Genomic DNA, 15,881 nt, shown 5'->3' with positions numbered 1-15,881 from the left:
GCTGGGTCTATATTCTTTAAATCCCTCTCAGATAATGCTTTGGGAGTGCCTTCAGCATAAGGAATGGCAGCTCACCATCGCCTTCTTGTGAGCAATTTGGGATGGACAAAAACATAGAATAGTATAGCACAGTACAGACTCTTCAGCCCATGATGTTGTTTTGACCTTTCAGCTCCTCCAAGATCAATCTAACCCTTCCCTCCTATATAGCCCTCCATTCCCCCCCCCCCCGCCCCATCACCCAGGACATGACCTCTTCTCATTGTTCCCACCAGGAAGGATGTAGCTGAGGGTACACACTCAGCGATTCAGGAACAGCTTCTTTCCCTCTGCCATCCCCTTCCTAAATGGACATTGAATCCATGAACACTACCTCACTTTCTTTTTATTATTTGTTTTTTTCACTATTTTCAATTTAATTATTTAAGATATATATATTTTTACTGCAATTGATTTACTTATTTTTTTCTATATTACCATGTATTGCATTATACTGCGGCTAAGTTAACAAATTTCATGACAAACGCCAGCGATAATAAACCTGATTATGATTTTTCTTTCATCCATGTGCCCATCTAAGAGTATCTTAAATGTCCCTAATGTACCTGCCCTTACCACCACCCCCAAAGTATGATCCATGCACCCACCACTCTCTGTATGAAAAACCCACCTCTGACATTCCCCCCATAACTTCCTCCAATCAATTTAAAAGTATGTCCTCTCATATTAGCCATTGCCACCTTGGAAAAAAGACTATGCCTTTTATCATCTTGTACACTTCTATCAAGTCTCCTTTCATTCTCCTTCGTTCCAAATAGGAAAGCTCCAAATATGTGCTGGCTTTGCCTGCAATGTTCAGATCCCAAAACGAAAAAAGCAAAACATGGATCAAGAGAAGCTGGGATTGAATAAGAGAGTGGAGACAAGGCCAAACAAATGTTTACTAATTTAATGAATGGTAGAGTAGGCTTGAGAGTCTATTTGCCTAAGTCAGTGGGTCCAGAGGAGGTTCACAAGAATGATCTCAGGAATGAAAGATTTAATATATGAGAAGCATTTGTTGGCTATGGGCCTGTACACACTGCGTTTAGAAAAATGAGGCTGGCGGGGGGGGGGGAATTTCAATGAAACCCATCAGATGTTGAAAGGCCTAGACAGAATGGACGTGGAGAGGATGTTTCTAATAGCAGGTGGGATGGGGGGGGGTGGGGGTGCAGTCTAGGACCAGAGGCACAGCTCAGAATACGAGGATGTCCCTTTAGAATAGAAATGCAGAGAAATTTCTTTAGCTGGGGGTATGAATATGTGGAATTCATGGTCACAAAAGGCTGTGGAGGCCATATCATTGGGTATATTTAAAGCAGAAGTTGATAGATTCTTGATAGGTAAGGACTTCAACGGTTATGAGGAGAAGGCAGGAGAATGGGGTTGAGAGAGAAAATAAATCAGCAATGATGGAATAATGGAGTAGACTTGAATGGGTCGAGTGGCCAGGTTCTGCTCCTGTCTTGTGGTCTAACTACCCCTCCAATATCTTATATATGTCCTCTTATAGATTTACTCTCACAGTTTTGGCATGGTAAGTATTTCAATATGAAGATATGATGGATGTACTTCAAGTCAGGATGGTGTATGACTTGCAATGGAACTTGCAACTTGCATCGCTACCACTCTGTGTGCCTGTTACTTGCTCTTCTATTTAATGGAAGCCTTAGGTTTGAAAGGTGTTGGCTTAGCAAATTGTAGCTGATATACATGTTGTAGCCACAGTGTGCTGGCAACTGAGAGGAAGACTTTTTATACATTTTATTGTGGGTGCAGAAGGTACAATCTATAACATTGCATGGAAGTCATTTGACATTCTCCCCATTCCTCGAAACATCTAACACTGAACAGACAGGAGAATCTGTGGGGTAGCAGCATTATCACTGCTAATTAACACCAAATTCTGGCATTCTATTGTCTCCATCACATTAGTACTCCGAAATTCTCTTCCCAACAATGTAGTGGGAGAAATATCATCACAATTGCTGGAACAGTTGAAAAGAGCTTCGTACTGCTAATTTGGAGCAGATAAACCCCAAGCATAATTTTTACTAAAACGTTATTAAATTATGCAAGTGGCTAATCAACATTTTCCACTTGTGGATAATGAGGATGACTTTAATATCTCCTTCCCTGTTAATAACATAACTGAAAGCAGGAGTGGCCTCTTGAGGTTCAATTGTGAAAGCATATTTGCTGGCCATAGCTAGGCAAGACCATCTGGTTCTTTGTAATTGATGACTTATGAATGAAAAAATGTGGAATATAGAAAGTCACACCTTTTAATTATTTAGAAGACTAATTATTTCTCAGCAACGATTTCACACTGCTAAAAAACATAGAACAGTACAGCACAGTATGAGTGCTTTGGTTCTCAATATTGTTGTTCCTCACCACGCCTTGTGGCGCATTGAGCAGTTTCTTCAGCATTTGTCTCTGTTTATTACGAGGCCGGGTTGCTAGCTTGACGCTTGACCCAGCATGGATGGAAAGTGTGCAAGGAGCTGGCCGGATTCGAACCCAGGACCATTCACCTTGAAGTCCAGGGTGGATGCCACTACACTACTGGCCAACATCACAGTGTTGTGCTGATCTTTTAACCCACTCCATGATCAATCTGTTTATTCAAATAAAGAAATTTCACAGGAATTCCACTAACACAGTGATGCTAATTAATGTATGGGTGGCATGTGGCCAAGTGGTTAGGGCACTGGGCTCACGATCTGAAGGTCGTGGGTTCGAGTCTCGGCCAAGGCAGCGTGTTGTGTCTTTGAGCAAGGCACTTAACCACACACTGCTCCAGTCCACCCAGCTGAAAATGGGTACCGGCAAATGCTGGGGGTTAACCTCACGATAGACTGGCGTCCTCTTGTACTCTCAGTTGCTTCACGCCACAGAAACCGGCATACAAGGTGGGCCACAAAGCTCAGGACAGACTTTGACTTTGAATTAATGTATAGCAATCCATGTCAGTTTTGTCATACCTTATCATGTAGTCGTCCTACATTGACTTTCCTATGCAGATCACAGTCAGCATAAGATGTAAAATGAATTAAACTTAAGGCAGCAGCTGGGATATTGGTCTCACCATGACGAATAACCTGCAGAAAACATAGTTCGGGTACAGTCAGAAGCAAAGTATTATAGCTTTTGTGTGTTTATTTGGCAAGAACTTTTAAAAATCTACCTCAATGTTTAATATGGATGCCTATCAATATTAATGCATGTAGGCTTGCTGTGTTGGCATCTGAAGCATGGTGACACTTGTGGCCTGCCCCCAGCACGTCCCCAAACTGTGTTGGTTGTTGACACAAACAATGCGTTTCACTGAATGTTTCCATGTATGTGTGATCAATAAAGCTCATCTTCTAATATTAAAATCTCTGGGCCCAGCATGTAACTGCAATTACGAAGAAAGCACGACAGCACCTCTACTTCCTTAGGAGTTTGCGAAGATTTGGCATTGCATCTAAAACTTTGACAAACTTCTATAGCTATGTGGAGAGTATATTGACTCACTGCATCACAATCTGGCATGGAAACACCAATGCTCTTGAATGGAAAATCCTACAAAAAATAGAGGATGCGGCCCGGTTCATCACAGGTGCAGCCCTCCCCACCATTGAGCATATCTACATGAAACAGTGTCGTTGGGAAACAGCATACATCATCAGGGGCCACCTCCCCCCCACCCACAACTCAGGACATGTTCTCTTCTCGCTGCTACCATCAGGAAGGTGGTACAGGACCCTCAGGACTCACACCACCAGGTTCAGCAGCAGTTACTACCCCTCAACCAACAGGCTTTTGGACCAGAGAGGAAAACTTCAATCAATTTCACTTGCCCTATCATTGAAATGTTCTCACAATTAATGGATCCATTTTCAAGGACTCTTCATCTCATGTTCTTGATACTTACTGCATATTAATTAATTAATTCTTCCTTTTTGTATTTGCACCAATAGTTGTCTCTGCACTCTGGTTGAATGCCCAAGTTGAATGGTCTTTCTATTGTCTAGAGTATGATCATTACTCTATTCAGTATGCCCACAAGAAAATGAATCACAGGGTTGTGTGTGGTGATGGTGACATATATACTTCTGATAATAAATTTTACTTTGAACTTTATATAACATGCAAACCTTCACTAACAGTTCCAGTTAGCAAAATTTCTGAGGCATGTTTACCTGCAATAACTGTTCCATTTGTAGGTGTGCTGTGCAGGGCTTTGCAAGATTAGGTAATAGTAAACAAGGTACAAGGTTCAATTCAATAAATGGTATTTGTCAAAAGTGCTGAAATGGTAAATAGACATATATCCACTCAAAGAAACGCTCACTTGAGAAGACTTGTCAGATACATATTGCCCCAAGTGTTAGAGCAGGATGGTTGCTTGGAACCCTTTTAATTACTTACTTGTAGAACAGTGTAGATTTCCTTAATCAAGTCTTTCCCATCCCATAACTTATCGGTTGCTATTTTGCCCTCCTAATGTTGAGTTTTCCAGCTTTCACGGTGGGATGTCTCAGTGCTAATTAATTGGGATATATGCGCTGGAGTTGAGAAGAATGCTCCAATTAATTAACTTCTCGGTTTTCAGGTCATCTAATTCTCATCCTCTCTTATTTCCACCTTCTGACCTATACCATGGCAGTTTCCTCTCTATTCTTATCCATTTCCAATTCCTGCCTTAGTCCATTAATCCCACCTTCCTTTTCACCATATTTGGCTTCAGTACAGTACTTGGGCAAGACTGTTGTGCGATGCCCTGGAAAGTTGATTACAAAAAAATCATGCAAAACTTATTTTTGTAAATGCTTTCTTTTTGAGAGAAATACAACTAAAAATGAAACATTTTAAACTGAACTTGCCATTCTAGCTCAGTGTTAATGCAGCCAGTGCTATGAATGAATGCAGTAAACACATGAATGAAGAGTTTAAAATAATTCTTGTTGGTTTTATCTGTTGCTTGGTTCAGAAGAGAGGGCCAACATACAGTTACAAGAAAAAGTTTGTGAACACTTTGCAATTACTAGGTTTTCTGCATTTATTACTCATAAAATGTAGTTGATCTTCATCTAAGTCACAATAATAGACAAACACAATCTGCCTAAACTAATAACACACAAACAATTGTAATTTTCATGGCTTTATTGAGCACGCTGTTTAAGCATTCACAATCCAGGCTGGAAAAAGTATGTGAATCCTTGTGTTTAATAACTGGTAGAACCTCCTTTAGCAGCAATAACCTCCACCAAATGTTGCCGGTAGCTGCTGATCAGACTTGCCAATGGTGTGGAGGAATTTTAGACCACTCCATCAATATTTCTGGGACACCTTGCATGAACAACCCTCTTCAGGCCATGTCACAGCATCCCAATGGGTTAAGGTCTGGACTCGGACTTGCCCATTCCAAAACACAAATTTTCTTCTTTTTAAACCATCCTGTTGTTGGTTTACTCGTGTTTAGATCACTGTTTTGTTGCATCATCCAACTTCGATTAAGCTTCAGGTGGCGGACTGCTACCCTGACAATTTTCTGTCAAATGTCTTGATATGGTTTTGAATTCAATGTTTCCTCAACGATTGCAAACTATCCAGGCTCTGAAGCAGAAAAGCAGTCTCAAACCATGATGCTTCTTCCACCATACTTCACAGTTGGGATGAGGTGTTGGCGTGCAGTGGCTTTTGCCATCAAACGTAGCAATATGCATTTCTGTGAAAAAGTTTAACTTTTGTCTCATCTGTCCAGAGAACATTGTCCCAGAGGCATTCTGGAACATCCAGATGGTCTTTTGCAAACTTGAGATGTGTAGCAATTTTGTTTTTGGAAAGCAGTGGTTTCCTATGTGGTGTCCTTCCATGAACACCATTCTTGTTCAGTGTTTTTCTTATAGTGGGCACATGAACAGAGACTTTAACAAATTCTAGAGATTTCTGCAGGTCTTTTGCTGTTACCCTTGGGTTCTTTTTCATCTCCTTCAGCATTGTACTTGTGCTCTTGGTGTGAGTTTTGCACGTTACCCACTCCTAGAGAGCATAGCAACAGCACTGAATTTCCTCCATTTGGAGACAATTTCTCTTACTGTGCACTGATGAACATTCAGGTCTTTAGAAATGCTTTTGTTGCCTTTTCCAGCTTCATGCATCACTACAATTCTACTAAGGTCCTCTGAAAAGTTGTTTTGATCGAGGCATGATGCACATAAACAAATCTTTCTTGAGGAGAGCAGGTTCTGTCAGTAACTTGACTTTATGTGTCTGTTTTCTAGGGCAGGGCACCTCTGCAACCCACACCTCCAATCTCATCTCATTGATTGTAACACCTGACTCCAAATAGCTTTTGTACAAGACATTACCCGAGATGTTCACATACCTTTTTGGACCTAGACGGTGCTTGTTTAAATGGTGCACTCAGTATTGACGAAAAGAAGTACAATTGTTTGTGTGTTATTTGTTTAGGCAGATTGTGTTTGTCTATTATTGTGACTTAGATGAAGATCAGATCACATTTTATGAGTAATTAATGCAGAAAACCAGGCAAATGCAAAGGGCTCACAAACTTCTTGCAACTGTATCTCAGCCATTCATAGAGTTTTCTTCATATGCAGAAATTGCAACAAATAATTGGTTCAAATCTCTTACCTCCTTGTCTGTTTCACATTCAATTTGATGCCACACTTCCTGGTATGTCATAGACCTCATAGCATTCTTTGTACCTAATACCACTACCTTACGATCAGCTATACACAATTGTTTTGGTAAACTAGAGGACAAAAACAAAAACATACACTCATTTCACATAAATGCTCCATTTCTTTAAAAAATTACATGAAGAAGTTATATGTTTTGCCTTGAGAATCTAGGCTTTGTCTCAACAAAACTATCCATTCTGAATACTGTGACCATATATCAATCTTCTCAAATTTAATTGCTCTAATATTTTTTTAATGTTGTCAATTAACAAACCAGAGACATCACAAGCATCAACCAAATAGAATGAATAGACAGTTAATAAAGTGATTTGGATCTTTTTCATGATAATATAAATAACATTTTGTACGCTGTACTAACTACACTTTCTTACTGAAACATTGCTTTGTGATATAAATTAGACTAAAATCAGAATAATAGATTAATTAATATATTCTCAGCAGATATGTTATTGAACTAGAAAATCATAATTATATTAATGGAACATAAAATGTTCCCATCAGATTTTAAATGATTTAACACTGATTTATACCAACACCTATAATTACTAAGTACCATTGAACAAAACAAATTGCAGATTGCCTGAATTTCCTACATATTTAGTGTACATTATTATAAGAAAATACAGCAAATTAATTATTGTAGGAGAAGCTTGGGGTGGGGGGGGCGGCTACAGTACACAGAGTCACTTGGGAGTTATGAATTCTGCTATTTGAGATGCCTGATAATAAAAGATTAAAATTCTGCTTGGTATTTTAGACACACAATTAAGCAAATTTACAGTTATTTGGTTACGGTACCAAAAAAATCATAAGACACAGGAGCAGAATTAGGCCATTCTGCCCATCAAATCTGCTCCACCATTCAGGCACGGTTGATTTATTTTCCCTCTCAATACCATTCTCCTGTCTTCACCCTGTAACCTTTGACACAATTACTAATCTATATAAATAAATTAAGTTGAACCTATCAGCCTCTGCATTAAATATACCCAATGACTTTACCTCCATAGCAGTCTTCTGGCAATGAATTCCACAGATTCACCACCATCTGGCTAAAGAAATTCCTCCTCATCTCTTTTCTAAAGTAACTCGTATTCTCGTATTCTGAAGCTGTGCTCTTTGGTCCTAGGCTCCACCATTATTGGAAACATCTTCTCCAAGTCCACTCTATCGATGGCTTTCAATTTTTGATAGGTCTCAATGAGATTTTCCCCTCATTCTTCTAAACTCCAGCAAGTACAGGCCTAGAGCCAGTGAACACTCATCAAAAGCATGTGACTAGGCAGCTTTATTCACTAAATCAACTTCTCAGTATGGACCAGAGTCAATGTTCGGGAATCTCTGCATTATGCCCAGAAACTGATGCATCAATATTTTAGAATGTAGACTGATAGTAGCTAGACAACGAGCAGACATCTCATTGGTGCTCATGTTCTTATTAATTTCAAAGTTCTCCTGTGCAGTTTTAGATGGCTTAATTCCCAATAGTAACTCTGTGATTTTGAGGTACATATTGGCAATTTGCATCTAAGATCTTGGAACTTAGAAAGATGGAACATGTGCAGTTTCTCTGCGGGTTGAGCATGCACTAGCCAAGCAAGAAATCTACAGATGTATTTTTCTTGGTATTGTTACTTGGGTAATCCTAAAGATGAGTCAGTTTCCTTTGTGCATATCACTGCAGCTAACTATCCAAAATAAATGAAGTGCCCATTTCTGAGAAGCAACCAGTGAGTTGCCAACACTGAAGAATTTGCACTTCCTATCACTCTGTGGAAAAATGATCACAGCATTTATTTACAAGCATCAGAAGATACTTGTGTATGCCATCAGAGAATGGTTTTAGCAGAAACATGTTATCCAAAATCCTTCTCTATGAGCCGAATTGATACCCTTCCCTGCCCTTTGCCACAGTGATAACATATATTGACACACAAATAGACACAAAAATGGGAAAGCAATTTGATATTGTACTAGGTTTCGTCTATAATGTGACCAAAACAGTCCACATGGTGCTCAGTGAAAAGCAAAAACAGAGTGACTTTTTAAAAAGAATTGATAAATGTAATGAACTAACTTGCCACCGTATAAGCATGCCCTGCCTTGAGATTCATCTATCCTTCTGCAGCTTGTGCTCAGTTTGTTTGATGACCTTTTCCACTGTCTTCGGGCTTCAGGCTGTGGCGTGATATCATCTCCCATTGGCTGCTTAGCTTGGAAATTCTCCAGGCTCAGCTCTGCTATCTGTAACCAAAGCATTTGCTGAACAGTAATATCCCTTATGCACAGACAGGCAACAAACACTCTGGGCTCTGAAAATAAACACATACAAAGAAAAAAAAAACTCATCCGTTTATCCAGCAGAGTTGTTTTATGCAACCTGACCTTATTAAATCCACTATATTTATTTAACGATGCTACAAGACTTACAGCATCTGCTGCCAAATGCAGCGACAGAGAGGTCATCAAAACTGTGACATTTTAGGCAGATACACTGGGAGGTCAGTATCACCATTAGGTATAAAATTTTTATGGTACAGACCACATATCTGAGACCACAATGTTAGCAGCAAATATTTCTCTGAAACACATTGACAATGATTATAATAAACCCGAAAACTGCTTGGGTCACCCACGTTGTTGTAAACTGCAAATCACAGTTTGTTTAAAAATAAAATTAAAATGGAGGAAGTTTTCCAGTCAGCCAATGAAAAGGAGAGCTGATAATGGAAATTTTATACCAAACTCTACATCACTTTGATGATCTATATGCCCTTATGCTTTCTAAAGAGCTTTTTGTATGTGTGCTGCCCCAGATAAAATAGGATACTTGTAATATTGTCTGCAGTAGCTGTCACATTGAGAAGCCCTGGTAATGGGCAGTGGGGGGGGGGGTAGTATTAAATGTATTATTATTTCAGTCTTCATATCAAAACACCTCTGCAAATATTGCTGTGTGCTGTGTAGCAGACACATATCTATTTTCTGCCTGTATTGTATTTTGTGGCGTGTTTATTATGGTAATCTGTCATGTGGTAAAAGTAAAATGAGTATAGCTACGTCTTCTCGTTTTGTTAGTTTTTAGTTTAGTCTAGTGGAGAGTGACAAAGCACAGGGAATAATATTTTTTGTTGACCACTAGTTGGAATGTTATTAGAATGTTTAATTATGCTAATTTTGTTAATTGGAATGTTATTATATGACTTAAATAGGCTAATTAGTTACACTAACTGTTATTTTGCTAACTAGATCACTGATTGTAATGCTATTAGAATGCTTAGTTATGCCATTGGAACACTAATATCGTGAATAGACCGTTATATTGCTCATTTAGTTTCATTAGATTTTTAAATCGCTACAAGGTCGTTTATCTTTGCTAGTTTCATAATAAAGGCTCCAATGTACCTTTTTTTGATTTGTAAATCTGTTACTTGGAAGCACATCATACAATGTTGAGTACCCCGGCTTAATCTCTCAGTGGTTTTGGTTTTCAAGGAACTGTTACCTTAAGCTTAATTGTCTGAAACAATTTGCCGGCTACTATATTTTTCGGGGAATTGCTTGTGTCACAATTTCAGGAACTGCCACTCCACTATGTTGTTTGAAATGATTAATCTCTCCAATAGCTTAGCATTTTAAGAACATTTGCAGTTTCTAGTCATCAGGCTCTAGAACCAGCATGGATAACTTCACGCATCTCAACACTGAATTGGTTCCACAACCTACAATCTCACTTTCAAGGACTCTACAACTCATGTTCTCAGTATTATTTATTTATTTATTTATTTGCTGCGCAATTGGTCTTTTGCACGTTACTTATTTGTCAGTCTTTGTTTATTAATAGGTTTTTTTCATAAATTGTATTTTATTTCTTTTTCCTGTAAACGCTTATAAGAATATGAATCTTTAAGTAATACATGGGCAAATGTCAGGCACATATTGTATATATAAAGCTAGGGTGCCTAAGACTTTTGCACAGTACTGTATTTGTCATTGTGAAGCAGAGAGTGAGTTTATAAATCTGGCGGGAGCCAAAGGATGTTGGAAACAGTGAGGGTGGAGCTCTGCGGGAAGGGTGGCAGAGAAGGAGTGCCAAGGGTGGGGGGTGGTGCCAGTGCAGACACACCCAGCCCTGAGACACTAGGCAAGATAATTTGATAACAAACAATTGTTTTTTTTATTCATTACAGAATGTCTCTCTGGTTCTTCCCCCTTTCCCAGAAATGATTTCCCTCTCCCTGCCCCCTTCCCAATCTCAACCCACAACAGAGATTCATATCAGAATCAAGTTCATCATTGCTCACGTATGTCATACAATTTTTTTTGCAGTAGTACAGTGTAATACATAAAATTACTACAGTACTATGCTATATAGCTAGAGTGCCTAAGACTTTTGCACAGTACTGTATATACTCTGATGAGGAAATTACTTGGACTACAGGTATAGCTAATAAATGTAATGGAATCTGCTACTCTAATACCAATGGTTCCAAATGGAACCACTGACATTTGGCCTTTGAAATGGGAGTAAATTGAGGACTCCACTGCATGTGTTGTGGAATTTGCAAGTCCAGGGCATGATGACAGATTTGGAACTGCAAATATGCTAGTTTCTTCTGCTGCTAAACTTCAAGGACCACAAACTCAACAGAGAACTTGCTGTTCTTAAGTTAGTTAAAATCTGAGTTACGGAGTCTTCACCAAGTTACATATGGTGCACAATTGAAACCACATTAATTTTGACTGAGATTGTAAGGTTGAAACTAAGAGGAAATTAACTTCATATCGTGAAATTACTTTGGCTTAGTTTAACGTTTTAATTACCTTCGATTATTTTTAGGTTTCATTTGATATTAAAAACAACTTCTTTTCCTACAGTGATTCATTTCAATTTTATTAATTTTTGTGCGTCTGAATGTCAGAGGTATTTAAACACTATTATTCACACAATTTTCATAGCCAGCAAAGTTCATGACCTTTCTATCAATGCTTACAGAAGCATTTCAGAGCTATTCAATGCAGATTGGAGGCCTTTGTTCAGACCATACTGCTGGTACTGGATGTTTTGGGACTGTAATCAAGGCCTCTGCAGCTGGAACAGATAAATACATAGATGGGGAGACAACTTTGATGGTGGCGCCCATGCCAGTCCAGAAATTTTGGATTAGTGTTATGTTATTGACATTTGCATACATTTCAACATGGAAAATATCACTTCTATAAAATCAAGACAGACAAGCTGCTACCAGGTTAAGCTTAACTCCCACATTTTTGGCTTAATGACTTATGAACATACCTTCACAGGTCCTTGGTTAATAAAATACTGAGCCAACTCTAAAGCTCCTTCTGCATCTTCTGATGGATCATGGCCACCCATTTCCGTTGACTGAATTTCCCTTCTGTTTGGGGAAAAACATCCACATAAGACGGATACCCCAAAGACATACACAGTAGATTTGTACTGTAAATACAAACTACATTTTACAGTGCAGAGAAGTCTTAAAAGTTTAAAACACCAATGATTTAAAGATAATGGATTTGCTCAAAAGCTCCTAATCTTGCGACATGTTACATGCTTTGATGGGCTACAAGGGCTTCTTAAGAGAGAAATGTCCAAAGACCATTTTAGTAGGGCATTTAGCTCCCAGCCTCATTTTATTATACAATATCTTATAATTGACCTTACTTCACAGATATGATTTGAGCCCCATATCACCAATAGCTTTGAGATACTATAATTACTATATTATAAGAACATTATATTTTTAATAATTATATTGGTTAACAAAATATCAGTCATTCTCACAATAAAAACATCAAATGATCTTCCATCAATAGCTATTTACAGAAGGGAAAACTGGCTATTAATTTAAAAATGTTCCCCTTAGTTATTATCATCATCAACATGTGCCATGTCTTATGATACGGACAGTTGTGGTCTATCCATGACCATGTTTGTTCCTGGTAAATTTTTCTACAGAAGTGGTTTGCCATTGCCTTCTTCTAGGCAGTGTCTTTACAAGACGGGTGATCCCAGCCATTATCGATACCCTTCAGAGATTGTCTGCCTGGCATCAGTGGTCGCATAACCAGGATTTATGATATGCACCAGCTACTCATACAACCATCCACCATCTGTTCCCATGGCTTTACGTGACCCTGATTGAAGGGCTGGGGGGGGGAGAGGAAAGAGGAGAAACAGAGCAGGTGCAACACTTTGCCCAAGGGTAACCTGCAGGCTAGTGGAGGGAAGGAACACCTTACACCTCTTTCGGTACAGACATTTCTCCACTCCACCATCCAAGTTACAGATTTCCTAAAAAGTAGTATCTACCTACCCAATCCATTTCTCTAATATTGTAAAAACAGCGACAAAGTAATCCTCCTTATCGTGAACCCTAGTTTTATCTCATGAGGGCCAGGTATCAATTTGGCAAGCCTATATTACTCTCCCAACACACTCAAAAGATCCTTTGCAAGGTGAGAAAGCCAGACACAGTTTACCCAGGGATCTGTACTGTTGCCGAATAATTCCTCAATACAACTCTGATAATCCATTGTCTGATATTTTTCTTTTTTGACATTTTGATAGTTTGACATACGGCTCTTCAGTTTAGTTCCCAATATTTGTCCCAACAAAACAGCCAGCATATCAAAAACCCCACCACTCTGGACATTCTTTCTCCTCCTTTCGGGCAGAAGATACAAGAGCCTGAAAGCACACACCATGAGGCTCAAGAAGAGTCTCTATCTTGCTGTTATAAACTACCGAACGGTTCTGTAGTCTGATAAGATGGACTCTTAACCTCACAATATCCAGTACCTTGTATCTTATCATTTACTTGCAATGCGCATTCTCTGCAGCTGTTACACTTTATTCTGCATTGTTATTGCATTAGCTTGTTCTACCTCAATGCACGGTGTAATGAATTGATCTATATGAACAGAATATAAGACAAGCTTTTCACTTTACCTCTGTACACATGGCAATAATAAACCAATTTTAATTCCCTGCTCACTGACGCTTCATTCCCATGCTCCTTTTAAACCCTGTTCCTCATATTCCCTTTAGTCTAATCTGATTCAATGGAAAATTTATTCTACTGCTGTGTAACATTATAAAAGGAGAATAAAAAGTGTTGGTGTATTAATAGGCATAATATTCATTCGTCCAGAGAATCTGCCAGTCCCATATACCGAAATCTCAAGGAAGTTTTAATGCATCTCTCTGCATGCTAGTCCTCTAGTTTTAAATGATAACATTCCCTTGGCCTTTGATTTTTCTCAGTTGCTGGTCAGAAAAAATTAACCAAATACAGCATGGAGTTGCTTAGGGAAGGTTTCTTTTCCGAATAATGTGATTGAATTTTGAGTGCAATATTTCAGATAAAATTCCACAAGGATTTCAGCATGCTGTTTGACAGAACTCCACAAGACAAAACTCAGAGAAGCAAAAACCCAGGGGATCCAGTAGAAAATAATAAACTGGATTCAGTAGAATCGAATCAGTAAAAAGTAAAAATCTGTTGTATTTAGTAACGAGGAAACTGCTTGCAATGCAAATACTACATGACTCCTTGTCAGTTTTTCATGGTATGCATCAATGATTCAGATTTGATAATAGCAAATTTGATAAAGAATTTGTGAATGACAGTGAGGAAGGAAATTGTGAAGTCGAGATGGCTAGTAAAGTGGCTAAAGCAATTCAGTTTAGAGCAGGGCTTCTCAGCCTGGGATCCACAGAACCCTCAGTTGATGGTAAGGGTCTATGGTATAAAAAAGGTTGGGAACCTCTGGTCTAGAGAAATACAAGGTATTATGCTTGGGAAGGTTAAACAAGGGAATACATGGTAAATGGCAGAAAACAGAGAGACCTTGAATGAATGTCACAAGTTGTTGAGATTGCAGCTAAGTTTATGACATGGTTAAAACACTATAAAGGAACTACCTTGTGTTTGGCAAAACATTACATTTGGCCAAGAGGCCATGCAAGAATGCTATAAGACACAAGTTAGACCAGAGCAGGTGTATATGTAAAATGGTCACCATCATATGAAGAAATGAGAGCGATAGAGAGGGCATTTATAGATTGCTGTCAGGACTGACTGTGTAACAATAAGGTAGGATCAATTAAAACGCAAACAACAGGAATTCTGCAGATGCTGGAAATTCAAGCAACATACATTAAAGTTGCTGGTGAACGCAGCAGGCCAAGCAGCATCTATAGGAAGAGGCGCAGTCGACGTTTCAGGCCGAGACCCTTCGTCAGGACTAACTGAAGGAAGAGTGAGTAAGGGATTTGAAAGCTGGAGGGGGAGGGGGAGATGCAAAATGATAGGAGAAGACAGGAGGGGGAGGGATAGAGCCGAGAGCTGGACAGGTGATAGGCAAAAGGGGATACGAGAGGATCATGGGACAGGAGGTCCGGGAAGAAAGACGGTGGGGGGGGTGACCCAGAGGATGGGCAAGAGGTATATTCAGAGGGACAGAGGGAGAAAAAGGAGAGTGAGAGGAAGAATGTGTGCATAAAAATGAGTAACAGATGGGGTACGAGGGGGAGGTGGGGCCTTAGCGGAAGTTAGAGAAGTCGATGTTCATGCCATCAGGTTGGAGGCTACCCAGACGGAATATAAGGTGTTGTTCCTCCAACTGAGTGTGGCTTCATCTTTACAGTAGAGGAGGCCGTGGATAGACATGTCAGAATGGGAATGGGATGTGGAATTAAAATGTGTGGCCACTGGGAGATCCTGCTTTCTCTGGCGGACAGAGCGTAGATGTTCAAAGCTCTACGCTTCTTTTTGGATTCCAGACCTAATCAGTTCCCCTCTACCACCACTCTGCTCCGTCTAGCGGAATTAGTCCTTACTCTTAATAATTTCTCCTTTTGCTCCTCCCATTTCCTCCAAACTAAAGGTGTAGCTATGGGCACCCGTATGGGTCCTAGCTATGCCTGCCTTTTTGTTGGGTTTGTGGAACAATCTATGTTCCGTGCCTATTCTGGTATCTGTCCCCCACTTTCCCTTCGCTACATCGACGACTGCATTGGCGCTGCTTCCTGCACGCATGCAGAACTCGTTGACTTTATTAACTTTGCCTCCAACTTTCACCCTGCCCTCAAGT

The 15,881-nt window shown here is 39.4% G+C and overlaps 1 protein-coding gene across 4 annotated transcripts in view; it reads right to left on the bottom strand.

Moving 5' to 3' along the window:
- LOC134351403 (RNA exonuclease 5-like) overlaps positions 1-15,881 on the bottom strand; it is a 62,167-nt gene that overhangs the window by 15,390 nt on the left and 30,896 nt on the right. For all 4 annotated transcript variants that reach the window (XM_063057502.1, XM_063057503.1, XM_063057500.1 and 1 more), the window contains 4 exons: positions 12,058-12,160; positions 8,839-9,005; positions 6,691-6,811; positions 3,030-3,146 (listed from right to left, as the gene is read on the bottom strand). In XM_063057502.1, the coding sequence (XP_062913572.1) occupies positions 3,030-3,146; positions 6,691-6,811; positions 8,839-9,005; positions 12,058-12,160 (508 nt within the window). The remainder of the gene's footprint in view (positions 1-3,029; positions 3,147-6,690; positions 6,812-8,838; positions 9,006-12,057; positions 12,161-15,881) is intronic.

The sequence above is a fragment of the Mobula hypostoma genome, chromosome 9 (genome assembly GCF_963921235.1).
Source record: "Mobula hypostoma chromosome 9, sMobHyp1.1, whole genome shotgun sequence".
NCBI classification, from domain to species: Eukaryota; Metazoa; Chordata; class Chondrichthyes; order Myliobatiformes; family Myliobatidae; genus Mobula; species Mobula hypostoma.
Note: the sequence above shows the minus strand (reverse complement) of the source record. Positions and strands in the feature narration are given on the sequence as shown.